Source organism: Pseudoliparis swirei, chromosome 23, assembly GCF_029220125.1.
Source record: "Pseudoliparis swirei isolate HS2019 ecotype Mariana Trench chromosome 23, NWPU_hadal_v1, whole genome shotgun sequence".
Lineage (NCBI taxonomy): Eukaryota > Metazoa > Chordata > Actinopteri > Perciformes > Liparidae > Pseudoliparis > Pseudoliparis swirei.
This window is the reverse complement of record NC_079410.1, coordinates 19,687,990-19,701,206: the sequence shown is the minus strand read 5'-3', so window position 1 is coordinate 19,701,206 and position 13,217 is coordinate 19,687,990. Positions and strand designations below refer to the sequence as shown.

General features: G+C 46.2%; 1 protein-coding gene and 8 non-coding genes across 9 annotated transcripts; all 9 read right to left on the bottom strand.

Moving 5' to 3' along the window:
* Positions 1–3,337: 3,337 nt before the first annotated feature.
* si:ch211-106h11.1 (volume-regulated anion channel subunit LRRC8D) lies at positions 3,338–10,758 on the bottom strand. Its single transcript, XM_056406236.1, has 6 exons — positions 10,692–10,758; positions 9,688–10,047; positions 7,814–8,404; positions 7,008–7,258; positions 5,981–6,358; positions 3,338–5,880 (listed from the first exon to the last, which is right to left on the bottom strand). Exons 2-6 carry the CDS (start codon positions 10,018–10,020, stop codon positions 4,755–4,757), a joined length of 2,679 nt encoding a protein of 892 aa, XP_056262211.1. The 5' UTR covers positions 10,021–10,047; positions 10,692–10,758; the 3' UTR covers positions 3,338–4,754.
* Positions 10,759–11,201: 443 nt separating this feature from the next.
* On the bottom strand, positions 11,202–11,283 carry trnas-aga (transfer RNA serine (anticodon AGA)). Its single transcript has one exon. It is a non-coding gene; the product is annotated as a tRNA-Ser (tRNA).
* A 217-nt stretch (positions 11,284–11,500) lies between these two features.
* trnaa-ugc (transfer RNA alanine (anticodon UGC)) lies at positions 11,501–11,572 on the bottom strand. The gene has a single exon. It is a non-coding gene; the product is annotated as a tRNA-Ala (tRNA).
* Positions 11,573–11,730: 158 nt separating this feature from the next.
* On the bottom strand, positions 11,731–11,812 carry trnas-aga (transfer RNA serine (anticodon AGA)). The gene has a single exon. It is a non-coding gene; the product is annotated as a tRNA-Ser (tRNA).
* A 217-nt stretch (positions 11,813–12,029) lies between these two features.
* On the bottom strand, positions 12,030–12,101 carry trnaa-cgc (transfer RNA alanine (anticodon CGC)). The gene has a single exon. It is a non-coding gene; the product is annotated as a tRNA-Ala (tRNA).
* A 158-nt stretch (positions 12,102–12,259) lies between these two features.
* On the bottom strand, positions 12,260–12,341 carry trnas-aga (transfer RNA serine (anticodon AGA)). Its single transcript has one exon. It is a non-coding gene; the product is annotated as a tRNA-Ser (tRNA).
* Positions 12,342–12,558: 217 nt separating this feature from the next.
* Positions 12,559–12,630, bottom strand: trnaa-ugc (transfer RNA alanine (anticodon UGC)). Its single transcript has one exon. It is a non-coding gene; the product is annotated as a tRNA-Ala (tRNA).
* Positions 12,631–12,789: 159 nt separating this feature from the next.
* trnas-aga (transfer RNA serine (anticodon AGA)) lies at positions 12,790–12,871 on the bottom strand. The gene has a single exon. It is a non-coding gene; the product is annotated as a tRNA-Ser (tRNA).
* A 217-nt stretch (positions 12,872–13,088) lies between these two features.
* Positions 13,089–13,160, bottom strand: trnaa-cgc (transfer RNA alanine (anticodon CGC)). Its single transcript has one exon. It is a non-coding gene; the product is annotated as a tRNA-Ala (tRNA).
* Between the last annotated feature and the right edge of the window lie 57 nt (positions 13,161–13,217).

Genomic DNA, 13,217 nt, shown 5'->3' with positions numbered 1-13,217 from the left:
AGCAGTCAACGTGAGTAACAAACCATCCGTCTTTGTTAAGAAAACTGAGGTGTCTGCAGGGACTCGAAACTTTCCCAGCAGCCAAGCAGACAAGCAAAACAATGAACCAGACAAACATTGTGCCATCCACAACAAACCTCACCCCCTCTTCAAGTGTCGGGCCTTTAGGATTAAGCACCTGGATGACCGTAAGGCCTATCTTAGAGAAAATTATATTTGTTATCATTGCTGTGCCTCCACTAAACATGTTGCAAAAGACTGCAAACTGTCTGTTAAGTGCAGAGAATGTGGCAGTGACAAACATGTGTCTGCCCTACATCCTGGTCCCGCCCCCTGGTCATCTGAAGAGACCAAGAGTGAACCAGAGCAAAGCGAACAGCAACTTGATGTCACTACGAAATGCACAAAAATATGTGTCACCTCTCCCCAGCCCAGGTCGTGCTCCAAAGTATGTCTGGTCAAAGTTTATCCTTCAAAACATCGTGAAAGAGCTCAACATGTTTATGCAGTATTGGCCAAGACACAGTTCTTCGACCTGTTCCGCATTGGAGGCGACTCCTCTCCCTACACGCTGAGGACGTGCTCAGGCACAGTTGAGACGGTGGGGAGAAAGGCATGTAGCTTCACAGTAGAGTCACTCGATGGGAAATCTACAGTAGCACTTCCTCCCCTCATCGAATGCAACACAATACCAGATGACAAGTCAGAAATTCCAACGGCAGACATCACACGACACTTTGCTCACCTCTCTCCGGTGCGAGACAAGATACCACCTCTAGACCCGGATGCGCAGATACTTCTTCTCCTGGGGAGAGACGTCCTGAGTGTGCACAAGGTACGTGAGCAGTACAATGGACCTCACAACACACCGTATGCACAGCGCTTAGATTTGGCTTGGGTCATCGTAGGCGAGATCTGCCTCGACAGGGTCCATCAGCCAGCTGAAGTTAATGTCTACAAGACGAACATACTCTCTAATGGCAGAACCTCATTCTTCACACCGTGCACTAAAAGCATTCAAGTCAAAGAGCGAGGGGGCCCTGGGGCCCTCTTGTGCCGCCCTGACTCACCACGTGAAGCTTGTCACTCATCCACAGCACCTCATCGGAGGCAATATGTCCGGACAGATCAGAATCCAGCCGACCACGGCAAGAGACCCATGCCTCCAGCTCACTTGCAGCTCACAAACTGGTTCTCTGGACCTGCGTTCCTGCAACAGCCAGATGCAGCAGAAAACAGTGTGGTGGAGCATTTCCAGCTCAAAGGCCCAGATCTGGACATGGAGATTCGACCCCAAGTAACCACATTGGCCACCAAGGTCACAAACCCGTCGCTAGGCACACACAGATTCCAACGCTTTTCTAGCTGGAAATCTCTTGTGAGAGATATTGCCACACTCACCCATGTAGCAAAGTCATTCTCTCAATCGACTGACACACAGACCTGTAAGAAATGGCATACGTGCATGAAACCTGGCACAACAGAACGTTCACAGGCCAAGTCTACCATCATCAAAGCTGTACAGCGAGAAGCGTACAAAGATGAATTCAAAAGCCTAACACAACACAGAAGTGTGTCACAAGACAGCTCACTCAAGAGACTAGATCCCTTCATCGACAGCGAGGGACTGATGAGAGTGGGCGGTCGCTTACAAGCAGCTGATCTTTCTGACCAAGAAAAGCATCCTCTGATCATGCCACCAAACCACCACGTAGCTAATCTGCTCATTCAGCACTACCACAGTCAAGTGGCACATCAAGGCCGTCACTTTACCATGGGCGCGATACTCAGCGCGGGACTGTGGATCGTTAAAGGTAAAAAACGCATCTCTGGTCTAATCCACCAATGCGTCGCGTGTAGGAAGATGAGAGGAAGGCTTGAAAATCAGAAAATGGCAGATCTGCCAGCGGACAGAGTGTCTGTGGATCCTCCATTCACACACACAGGGCTGGACGTCTTTGGCCCATGGAGTGTTGTGACGCGCCGCACAAGAGGCGGCAGCGCAGAAAACAAAAGGTGGGCCGTCATGTTTAGCTGCCTAAGCACAAGGGCTGTTCACCTGGAGGTGATCGAGTCCATGTCAACGTCAAGCTTCATCAATGCCTTCCGTCGTTTCCTGGCTATTAGGGGCCAGTTCAACATCTGCGGTCAGACAGAGGCACAAACTTTGTAGGGGCATGCAGAGAGCTACAAATCAACACAGAAGATTCAGAGATCAAAAACTTCTTGCAAGACCGAGGCTGCACCTGGTCATTCAACGCACCGCATTCCTCCCACATGGGAGGAGCATGGGAAAGAATGATTGGCGTCGCACGGCACATCCTCGATGGACTTTTGTTGACAAACAGCGCCACACGACTCACACACGAAGTGTTGACCACACTTATGGCTGAGGTCATGGCCATCATGAACTCTCGACCTTTGACCCCCATATTGTCCGACACAGAGGTTCCTCAAGTCCTCTCACCTGCGATGCTACTGACCCAGAAAGCAAGCATCGCTCCTGCCCCTCCGGGCGACTTCAAAATGGATCATCTGCACAAAAGTCAGTGGCGACAAGTCCAGAACATGGCGGACTCTTTCTGGAAAAGATGGAGACAGAAATATCTAACAACTCTACAGCCTCGAAGGAAATGGACAGAGAACAGGCCGAACCTTCAGGAAGGTGACGTCGTCCTGCTCAAAGACTGTCAGGTGAAACGCAAAGAGTGGCCAGTAGGACTTATCACAAAAGCCATACCGAGCAGTGACAACAGAGTTCGTAAGGTCATGGTCAAGACTGTAAATCAAGGGACTGTAAAAGAATATCTGAGACCCATTAACGATGTTGTTTTGCTGCTTTCCCGGGATAATGTAGTAATGTAGTGGTATAATATTAATCATACCAGACGGGGAGTGTTCTGACTTAATTTACTGAGTTTGCTCTCTTTATTGTTTAAGCTTGTCCAAGAAAGACACCTGCTGGTGTATTTTGGTATCGCACCTTAAGTGCCTTGTTTTGCTCCGCCAAAATCCAGTTCTAACCTGTTCAAAGAGCTGTATGGATCGAAGCAGTTTCTAGCGGTCAGATCCTTGGAGTAAATACGTCCGTAAGTGTTCTATGTTATAATTGTTTGAGACATAAGATGGTAACACTTACAAAATACCTCTGTGATAATTCTAAAGAAAATGAATTAGCATAATTTTACGTTTGGTTATGAACCGATGCTGGCATGACTAGCTTGCTAACTAGCCCGTGGTTGCTAACTATGTAGCTTGTGGTTATTGTCAGATATGTTTTGTATTTTGCTTGTTTACAAGATACATGTTTAACGATATAGTAATAAGACATATGTGATATGTTGTCTTTCTGTTTATTTTATAGTTTTACCACACTGAAAAGAGAGAAAGGAAGAGCAACAGAGTTAACTAAAGAATGAACATCTGAAAGTAAAGTTCATCAACAAAACATTCTGGAGCGTCATTCCTTCTGCACTCTTTGGTTAGCTATCTGTCTGTGCCTTGTAAGGATGCACACAATTGCTAGGACAGAATAACAACCCTCAGACAACAGAAAAGGACCCCTTTTCTTTAGATACGAGGCACCTAACTCATCCCCACATTCACTCTTTTTGACATTGAAACCAACTCCCTCCGTCTCCGCCGGCTTGATTTATGGCCCTGGTGTCTCCGTGGATCTGCTTTAAACATGTAAGCTACGTCTGTACTAATTCTATGGTCTCGTAATTCACACTTTGTGCCTCAGGATCTTCAGCTGGACTTTTGACCCACGAAAAATGCACATTAATTTTCCATACTTCCAACAATATATATATATATATATATATATATATATATACACACATACAGAGTAGTATTACATTTAAGGGTTTCTCTTCAGCTCTGAAAGACAATCCTTTACTATTTAATAAAATATGAAAGCATTTACTTGTACTGTACTGTACAAACCACTTATAATTGAGTTAATAAAAAGCAGTTTGATTTTTAAGTTGTTGTGGTGTGGAGACTATAACCTGCAGTAAATGATCATACCAGCCTCAGATCGGACTTGATAGCATGTGAACACTTTTGGAGTCATTTTCACAATAAAATGACCAAACAGGAGCAATCAAAAATAAACATGTTTATTTGTCTTTATACTGTGTATTTATATTTTGTACACATATGAATTAGTGTATTTATCGTCATCTTATTACAAATTTGAGTAATTTATGTATTAATGATAAATATTTTGTTATCAAACAACGCACATCTTTGTTCCATATTATATTCAGAGAGATCCCTGCAAGTAATACTTTATGAATGGTTTTTTCCCTCTTCCAGTTAAACAGTTATTTATCCGCAACGATTATTCAACCCTACAACACATGCAGATGGTCTCCTCGTCTATTTTGGGGAAAAAGTGCTAAACATTCTCTAAAAAATGTAAATAGTAATGAGGTTAACAGAGGTGGTGCATTTTGCATGTTTCAGTCCATTTACTATGAATAATTAACTCAATGTAACTACAAAGTGTACGCAACATAAATTGGTGAAAACCTTATTTATCGTCCTGCCACAAAATTTAGTTCAGTTATTTGTGTGGTCAGAGAATCTATGTGCAGAACGTGTACTATAAAGTAACAGTGGGCTAATGATGGTTGTTAAAGCCCCTCATTAAAGTGACCAAGAGGAAAGCTGCCTTCTGACAGCCGGTCAACACTTTGCCCGAAAGCATCGCGAATGCAAAATCTCGCGAATCCGTGTTCGGATACTTATATCTGTGATTCCAGAGCAGAAGAGAAACTCCACTGGGTCGGAGAGAAGTATGGGAAACTCTCCGAATCTGGGCGGGAATGACGCTCTGAGTGAGAACCGGAGGGGGCGCGAGGAGAACGTCTCAGGAAGTTCCTGACCTGTGGAGGCAGAGATAGAAACAGCCAGTCTTCCACCAGGAGACCGCCTCCCTGCAGCCCTGAGCAGCAGCCCAGCTCGGCGGGCAGTTCCTCCAGACTGTTGCTGCGCAAGTCCAACCTGCACAACCGACTTAGAGCCGCAACCCCGCTGGGTAACGAGCCGAGAGAGTTGCGAGCCACGTTCAGGACGTGCAGCTCCAAACAGCTACTGAAGAGCTGAGGGGGAAGGCTCTCCACCCGGTTCCCGCTCAGGTCCAGCTCTGTGAGCAGCTGCAGCGCCTTCACCTCCGCGGGCAGCACCTCCAGCAGGTTACCAGCCAGCAGGAGCCTGCGAAGGCGCCGCAGAGTGAAGAGCGCCGGGGGGAGGCCCTGAAGCTGGTTGTTGGAGAGATCCAGGAGCTCCAGGCCTCGCAGCGCCCCGACGCTGGCCGGCAGTGCCAGAATACGGTTGTAGGCGAGCCGGAGGCACGAAAGGCGGCGCAGGTGAGCCAGACTGAGCAGCTCCTCCAGAGTCCTCAAGTTATTGTGCTGCAGGTCGAGCTTCCGCAGGTTGCCGAGAGCCAGCAGGGCCGAGGGCAAGCGCTCCAGCCGGCAGTCCTGCAGCAGCAGCTCGGTGAGGTCGGCCATGCGCTTCAGGCCCGTCAGCACCAGCAGCCTGGTGCCCTCGTTGTGGATCTCCAGCCTCGCCAAGCTGCCGGCCACCTCGCACAGCTCCCCGGGGATCCGCTGCAGCGCACCTCGGATCACCAGCGCGCGGAGGTGACGCAGCTGGCGGAGGCTCCCCAACGCCCAGCCGCGGCCCACCGCGCCGTCATTGCTCAGGCGGCCGCAGAGGTGGAGCTCGTGCAGGCCGCGGAGGGAGAGGACCCAGCCGGGGATCTCCGACGCCTGGGTAAAGGTGAGGTGGAGGACCTCCAGATGTTCCTGGAGGACTCCCAGTGCACCGGGATCCACCGCTGCCGTGCAGTGATAGAGGTGGAGCTTCCTGTCGGGGTGAAGAATCGATATGATACTTGTGTATTGTGCTTTTCGACAACATATCTCGATGCCACTTTTGATTTGCATCGTTTCAAACGTACGCTCACCTGAGCGAGGTCATGTTGGCCACCTGTGCGGTGAACCTGGCATCGGCGATGAGCTCCAGTTGGAGGACCTGAAGCTGGCTGAGGGCGAAGAGGGCCGGAGGGAGGCGAGGAAGGGCCACCAGCTGCAGTCTGGAGCAGCCCTCCGAGTCCACGCTCGTCATGGCACGCAGCTTCTCCTCCCCCCAGCATCTCTCGAAGCTTTCCCCCAGCAGCCGGCTCTCGCTGACGGGAGACAAAAAGACGGATAGACGCTGGGCCAGCAGAGGGTCGTACTGGTCCAACATGTGGAGGAGAAAGGCCAGGTCGTTCCTCAGGTCGGGGACATCTCTCAGGGAGCACGGCTCCTTCAGCGAGTGGAAGGAATACTGCCGTAGAGAGCTAAGTAGGGCACAGAACGAGACCAGTATATCACACAGGCTCCCAAAACACGGCTTTATACTCTAATCCTCTTACCAGGCCTCTGGTATGCGTTAGAGGCCCTTTGAACAATCAGGTCTCAACCAAATTATGTATCAACCATTTGACATGTTTATTTTGTTTTTCAAATGACATATTCAAATGATTTCCCGTGTTTCGAACCCCGGTTGCGATAAATCTCTGCCGATAAGTTTCAAAAGCTCGTCATCAAGTATGGAAATCAGTTGAAACTCACAGCAATTATTAATCTACACATTTCAGAACACATGGAGACACATTTGTATTCATTTGGAGTCGTGTGCCTGGCCACCATGGTTCATTAGGAGCTGTCCTTTAAGCTCTGTTTTGGTCTCCTCCGACTCCTTCAGGGTAATATCTGGCTCTCCAGCAGCTAAATGCTTTATGGCCACCAGCTAGTCGCTTACTTTGTGCCCGGAAGGTATCGTATAGCTATATTTACTGTATATCAGAACTTCATTTTTTCTGAAAGCAGCTTCTTGTTGCTGGAGACAAAGTAAAGTACAGCTTGAAAGTTGTAATCAAAATATACAGTTTTAGGGTATTTATACACATATATCCCGGTATAGCTACTACGCACAAATGCACTAACCTGTGTAAAATCCAGCCGAGGGTGTAGAAGTTGAGCAGGCCGTACAGCCCCAGCAGGGTCAGGTACGCCACCAGCAGCTTGCGTAGGAGGGAGGAGAGCACGTGGATACACTCGAAGGTCGAGTAGCCCACCAAGGCCTCCTCCTCAGGGTGGCAGGTGTGGGTGAAGGAGAGGGAGCTGAGAAGAGGGATGGTGTAACTCAAGATCAGCGTCACCATCAGCAACTTGAATACCGTCTGAGCCGAGTAGACCTGAATAGATGAGAGGGGAGGCATCATGAACCAGCTGACATCGTTCAATGAAGCCTGATCACACTTGTGCTATGAGTTTAAACTCTTTTAAAGGTCTCGTGTGGAGCATTTGGCTTCATCCAGTAGGGAGTTTGCGGATTGCGACCAAGTGAAATGTTTCCCGTGAGCCGAGCGTGAAGACACGAAAACAAGAAAACGTAAATATCTGGAGACAGCGTTGGATTCGGCCGCCCTGGGAACCCGTGAAGACGACCTGCTCCCGATGTAGATATTAACGCTCATTCTAAGGTCATGAAAACACAACGATTAATATCTTCATGTGATTATACACAAAAGAAAACATAATCTCATTCATTTATGCTAATATACAAGCATAAATTAATAAAATAAAGATAGGAGCAGGTTGCTATCAATATTAAGTCCTATAACATCACATCATGAAACATTTTCGGACGATAAAGAACAAAAAGGAAATGTTTCACCAGTTCAGCTGACTGACCGCAGACAAAGAAGATGATATCGTCTATAAACCATCTAGACTTGAGGATCGCTCACCTTATAGATGACATCCGAGCTTTCGCAGTGCGACCGGAATCTCCTGACCCTTTCGAACAGCGCCCTGGCCTGTTCCCCGTCACTTCTACCCAGACTCACCACCTGCCTGGGACTGTCCACCACGACACGGTCGGAGGAAGGAAAGTGCACCGGGCACCCGACGGGTGTAGACGACATGGCGGAGTTACAGGAGAGGGTGGACGGGCACGGGGAGGGAGGGGCGCCACAGGACGCACTACAGGACCTCTTCAGAAGCGGGCTGTCCGTGCCCGAGTCTATGCTCGTGCGTCCCATGCGTGTTACAGGAGGTGGAGATGAAGAGGGAGGAGGCTGGGGCGGTCCTCTCTCCTCCACCACCTCCTCCTCCTCCTTCTCTCGGATGCTCTCCTGCCGGACGGCGTGAGACAAGGCTTGAGAGGTCCAAGGCGACTCGCAGCACTTTGACAAAATTGCCAGGAAGTGCTCTATGCGGGCGGAGGTGTGGGGGAAGTGGAGCCAGAAGGAGCCGCTGGCGACCAGCATGAGGCACTGCAGCATGGCCATGTACGGGAAGAAGCGGGAGCACAGAGGCAACGCCTCATGGTAGCACACCTAGACAGATAGAAGAGAGACTTTAACCTAATGACGTTGTCCACCTGGAGTTTGTGAACACAGCATAGTATACGATGTATCATCACCCTTTAAACAACTAGTTAGCACACAGTTACGCAATTACACTTTCGGCCAGTACAGAGCAACTTCATCTCTTTTGGAGTTGCGTTTCTGACCTCGTTGTGCATTTTAGTCCAATGGTCACTCTTTTTTATTTTACCTTCACATTGAAAATGCCGAAGGTAATGTTTTGATCGCCGTGTATTTGTATGCGTGCGTGTTATTCGCACAAGTCAAAAGGTATTAAACCGAATCGCATTAAATTTGGTGGGATGATTGGTTATTACCCGGGGACCATTTGATTAGATTTTGGGATCGACCGGGTCAAAAGTTAAGGTCAAGGTCATGAAAAGGTCAAAATCCCCTTTTTACCATAGCACGGTCAATTTTTATGTTCATAATTCAATGCCCAATCTTGTGATATGCGAAGGTATGTGCTCTACTGAGTGCCCATTCTAGTTTCTAGTTTCCATTGTAGTTTATTACTATACTGCACTTTGGCATGACCTTTTCCTCCAGGACACTCAGCCTGTACATTGCGGCTGTAATTAGGTGCGTTTACATTTTAATTTAAAGTGTTCATCAATGTCCCTCTCTAACAAATAAAAAACTTGAAACTGGTGGAAATAGCTAGCTCGTTAGCGGCTAATTGCTTCAGTAGCTCGCCACTAATAGTTTCTATCTGCTGTTTAGTGCCGGTCTGGGAACATCCAGTGTGTTTTTAGAGCTTTGTTGCTGTATTCAAGTCATTTCATCCATTGTTAATAACATATATATCTATATATATATATATATACTGATTACCTTCGCATTGAAAATGCGGAAGGTTATGTTTTGATCGCCGTGTATTTATTTATTTGTATGCGTGTTACACGCATAACTCAAAAAGTATTAAACCAAATCGCAAGAAATTTGGTGGGATGATTGGTTATTATCCGGGGACCATTTGATTAGATTTTGGGATCGATCGGGTCAAAGGTCAAGGTCATGAAAAGGTCAACATCTTCTTTTTACCATAGCGCGGTCAATTTCTATCCAATTGACATGCAACTAATGCCAACATGTTCATAATTCAATGCCCAATCTTGTGATATGCGAAGGTATGCGCTCTACCGAGTGCCCGTTCTAGTTATTGCTGTTTTCAGGGACACGACAGTCAATCATTTAAATCATTGAAACATCTTCTGTCATCGTTTCTTAATGACTCTGGCTAGTATTAGTACCTGGCTAATGTAAACATACTGCTGGTAGGCCAGGTGTGTGCGTCTACCCCGGCCTGTAGAGTGAAGATTTGGGCCGGCGCCGCGTGGATCATGAGCTGGAGTCGGTGCTTGCCCGCTAGTGGAGGGACTGCGATTGCTGGCGTTCACAGTGATAACTGGATCCATGGGAATGCACACCACTCGATCCCTGGACAGCTGCTCCGTACAAGCCAGGACGGATGCCATCAGCATCAGGACCACCAGGTAGTCCATGAAGACCTCCCACCAGGGCTTCAACAGTTTACACCGACCCTGATGCTGGTTCAGAGGCGCCAGCTCCGACAGGGAAAACATGGCGACCTCTGAGTCCCACGGGGATGACTGAAAGAAGAATGGTGAAATAGTAACGAAAGATCTGGGCTACGCACTTAAACTGATGAAGTGATGAGTCCGTTAGGGTTAGGGTTAGGGTTAGGGTTAGTCCGGCTTGAGTCTGGCTTTCACCGTCAGTGTCGACGGGTTAAACAAACAGCCAGTTTGGTAACTGAACTATATGTGAATAAATATCCTGATCAGTACAAGAGGAAGCTGCACTAAAAATATAGTTTCTGAATCAGCTTCTTGTTCTGAATGTTGTGGTCCAGAGGAGGAACAGAGGAGCTTTGTTTATTTCACATGCAAGATTCCTGTGTTTCTGAAAAGGTGATGTTTTTCCAGGCATCGGTCAGGATTTTGCAATATTTAAATTATGATATGACGGTAGGACAAAACTGATTATAACGTTTTTGAATATATTAGTAAGTGAGTCTATCTTTCCAAAAAACCCGGAGATTACATAGATCGTCTTTTAGCTTTCAAATGAGCTAACACAGTTTGAACTTCAAAAATCATTTGCATCAGTGGTTGCAAAAAAGAATAAAATTGCACAACATGAAACACAATTTCCTTTGTCGAACAACATCTCTTAAATTTACTTCAAAAAAAGAAATCACAACCGAACAGTTGTTGGATTAACGTTCACATACCTGGATAAATAACTGTTCCTCTGTCCCTCTCCCTCCTCGGATCAGCCCACAACCGCTTTAAACAAACTTTCAGTCCGGCGCTGTCTGGTTCTGTCGTGAAACTTACAACAAACTCCTCCTCAGCCAGGGCGACACACAGCTTTTCAACGGTTGCCATGGCAGCGGAGGATGTGTGGCCGAAAAATCTAATTCTGCACTATAAGCCTGTTCGAGACCCAGGGAGGGCCTTCCCTTTAACTCCTTCAGAACGGACTGTAGGAAAAAATCAGAACAACAATTGCAGTTGCAAGAAAACACTAATTATTAGAAAGATATATAATATATACCAAAAGTAAAAAAGACTTCCAATGCAGAATGGCCTCGGGGGGTTGAAATGAAGGTCTTTGTGCAAGAAGGCCCTTGTTCATAAAGACTTTTCGGGTTCTATTTGCCTTTACGTGTGCACTATTTCTTTAACTTGAAGAGTGTTTTGCTTGTAATTGTTGAGCATAAACTTCTGAAAATATATTTCGTTGTTGGCAGGATTCGAACCTGCGCGGGGAGACCCCAATGGATTTCTAGTCCATCGCCTTAACCACTCGGCCACAACAACTTTCTACATGTAGAAAACCAACTTTCAGAATGAATCAGAGCTGGATTAGAGGTTGAGCGAGACATTGACTAAATGCAAAATTCTAGAAAGCAATTTGTAAGCTAAATCTCAACTGTGGTCTTTTTGCCTTTACTCGTGCACTATTTCTTTAACTTGAAGAGTTTTTTGTTTGTCAAGTTTTCAAACATCATTTGTTAACTTTGACAATAATAACTAGTGGAGATGCCGGGGATTGAACCCGGGGCCTCATACATGCAAAGCATGCGCTCTACCGCTGAGCTACATCCCTACAGATTTTTAACTATTGTCTATATTTCTTCATGAGGCTTAAATCAACAACTTGAAGCAAAGAAGCAGTTTTGAGGGTGCTCTTTTTCTCAGATGGTCCCGAAATGTGTCTGCAATGATTGTCGTAATTGTTGAGCATAAACTTCTGAAAATATATTTCGTTGTTGGCAGGATTCGAACCTGCGCGGGGAGACCCCAATGGATTTCTAGTCCATCGCCTTAACCACTCGGCCACAACAACTTCCTTAGTGTAGATAACCAACTTTCAGAATGAATCAGAGCTGGATTAGAGGTTGAGCGAGACATTGACGAAATGCAAAATTCTAGAAAGCAATTTGTAAGCTAAATCTCAACTGTGGTCTATTTGCCTTTACTCGTGCACTATTTCTTTAACTTGAAGAGTTTTTTGTTTGTCAAGTTTTCAAAGATTATTTGTTAAATTTGACTTTAATAACTAGTGGAGATGCCGGGGATTGAACCCGGGGCCTCATACATGCGAAGCATGCGCTCTACCGCTGAGCTACATCCCCAGGCATTTTGTACGATTGTCTATATTTCTTCATGAGGCTTAAATCAACAACTTGTAGCAAAGTTGCAGTTTGGAGGGTGCTCTTTTTCTCAGACGGTCCCGAAATGTGTGCGCCATGATTGTCGTAATTGTTGAGCATAAACTTCTGAAAATATATTTCGTTGTTGGCAGGATTCGAACCTGCGCGGGGAGACCCCAATGGATTTCTAGTCCATCGCCTTAACCACTCGGCCACAACAACTTCCTTAGTGTAGATAACCAACTTTCAGAATGAATCAGAGCTGGATTAGAGGTTGAGCGAGACATTGACTAAATGCAAAATTCTAGAAAGCAATTTGTAAGCTAAATCTCAACTGTGGTCTTTTTGCCTTTACTCGTGCACTATTTCTTTAACTTGAAGAGTTTTTTGTTTGTCAAGTTTTCAAACATCATTTGTTAACTTTGACAATAATAACTAGTGGAGATGCCGGGGATTGAACCCGGGGCCTCATACATGCAAAGCATGCGCTCTACCGCTGAGCTACATCCCCTACAGATTTTTAACTATTGTCTATATTTCTTCATGAGGCTTAAATCAACAACTTGAAGCAAAGAAGCAGTTTTGAGGGTGCTCTTTTTCTCAGATGGTCCCGAAATGTGTCTGCAATGATTGTCGTAATTGTTGAGCATAAACTTCTGAAAATATATTTCGTTGTTGGCAGGATTCGAACCTGCGCGGGGAGACCCCAATGGATTTCTAGTCCATCGCCTTAACCACTCGGCCACAACAACTTCCTTAGTGTAGATAACCAACTTTCAGAATGAATCAGAGCTGGATTAGAGGTTGAGCGAGACATTGACTAAATGCAAAATTCTAGAAAGCAATTTGTAAGCTAAATCTCAACTGTGGTCTTTTTGCCTTTACTCGTGCACTATTTCTTTAACTTGAAGAGTTTTTTGTTTGTCAAGTTTTCAAACATCATTTGTTAAATTTGACTTTAATAACTAGTGGAGATGCCGGGGATTGAACCCGGGGCCTCATACATGCGAAGCATGCGCTCTACCGCTGAGCTACATCCCCAGGCATTTTGTACGATTGTCTATATTTCTTCATGAGGCTTAAATCAACAACTTGTAG

Excerpts from the sequence above, each read along its gene's own strand:
- si:ch211-106h11.1 (XM_056406236.1), bottom strand. The coding sequence starts at position 10,020 with ATGTTTTCCCTGTCGGAGCTGGCGCCTCTGAACCAGCATCAGGGTCGG. Across the intron at positions 8,405-9,687 it reads AGTATGTTTACATTAGCCAG|GTGTGCTACCATGAGGCGTT; the intron begins GTACTAATACTA and ends CTATCTGTCTAG. Across the intron at positions 5,881-5,980 it reads GCCAACATGACCTCGCTCAG|GAAGCTCCACCTCTATCACT; the intron begins GTGAGCGTACGT and ends TCACCCCGACAG.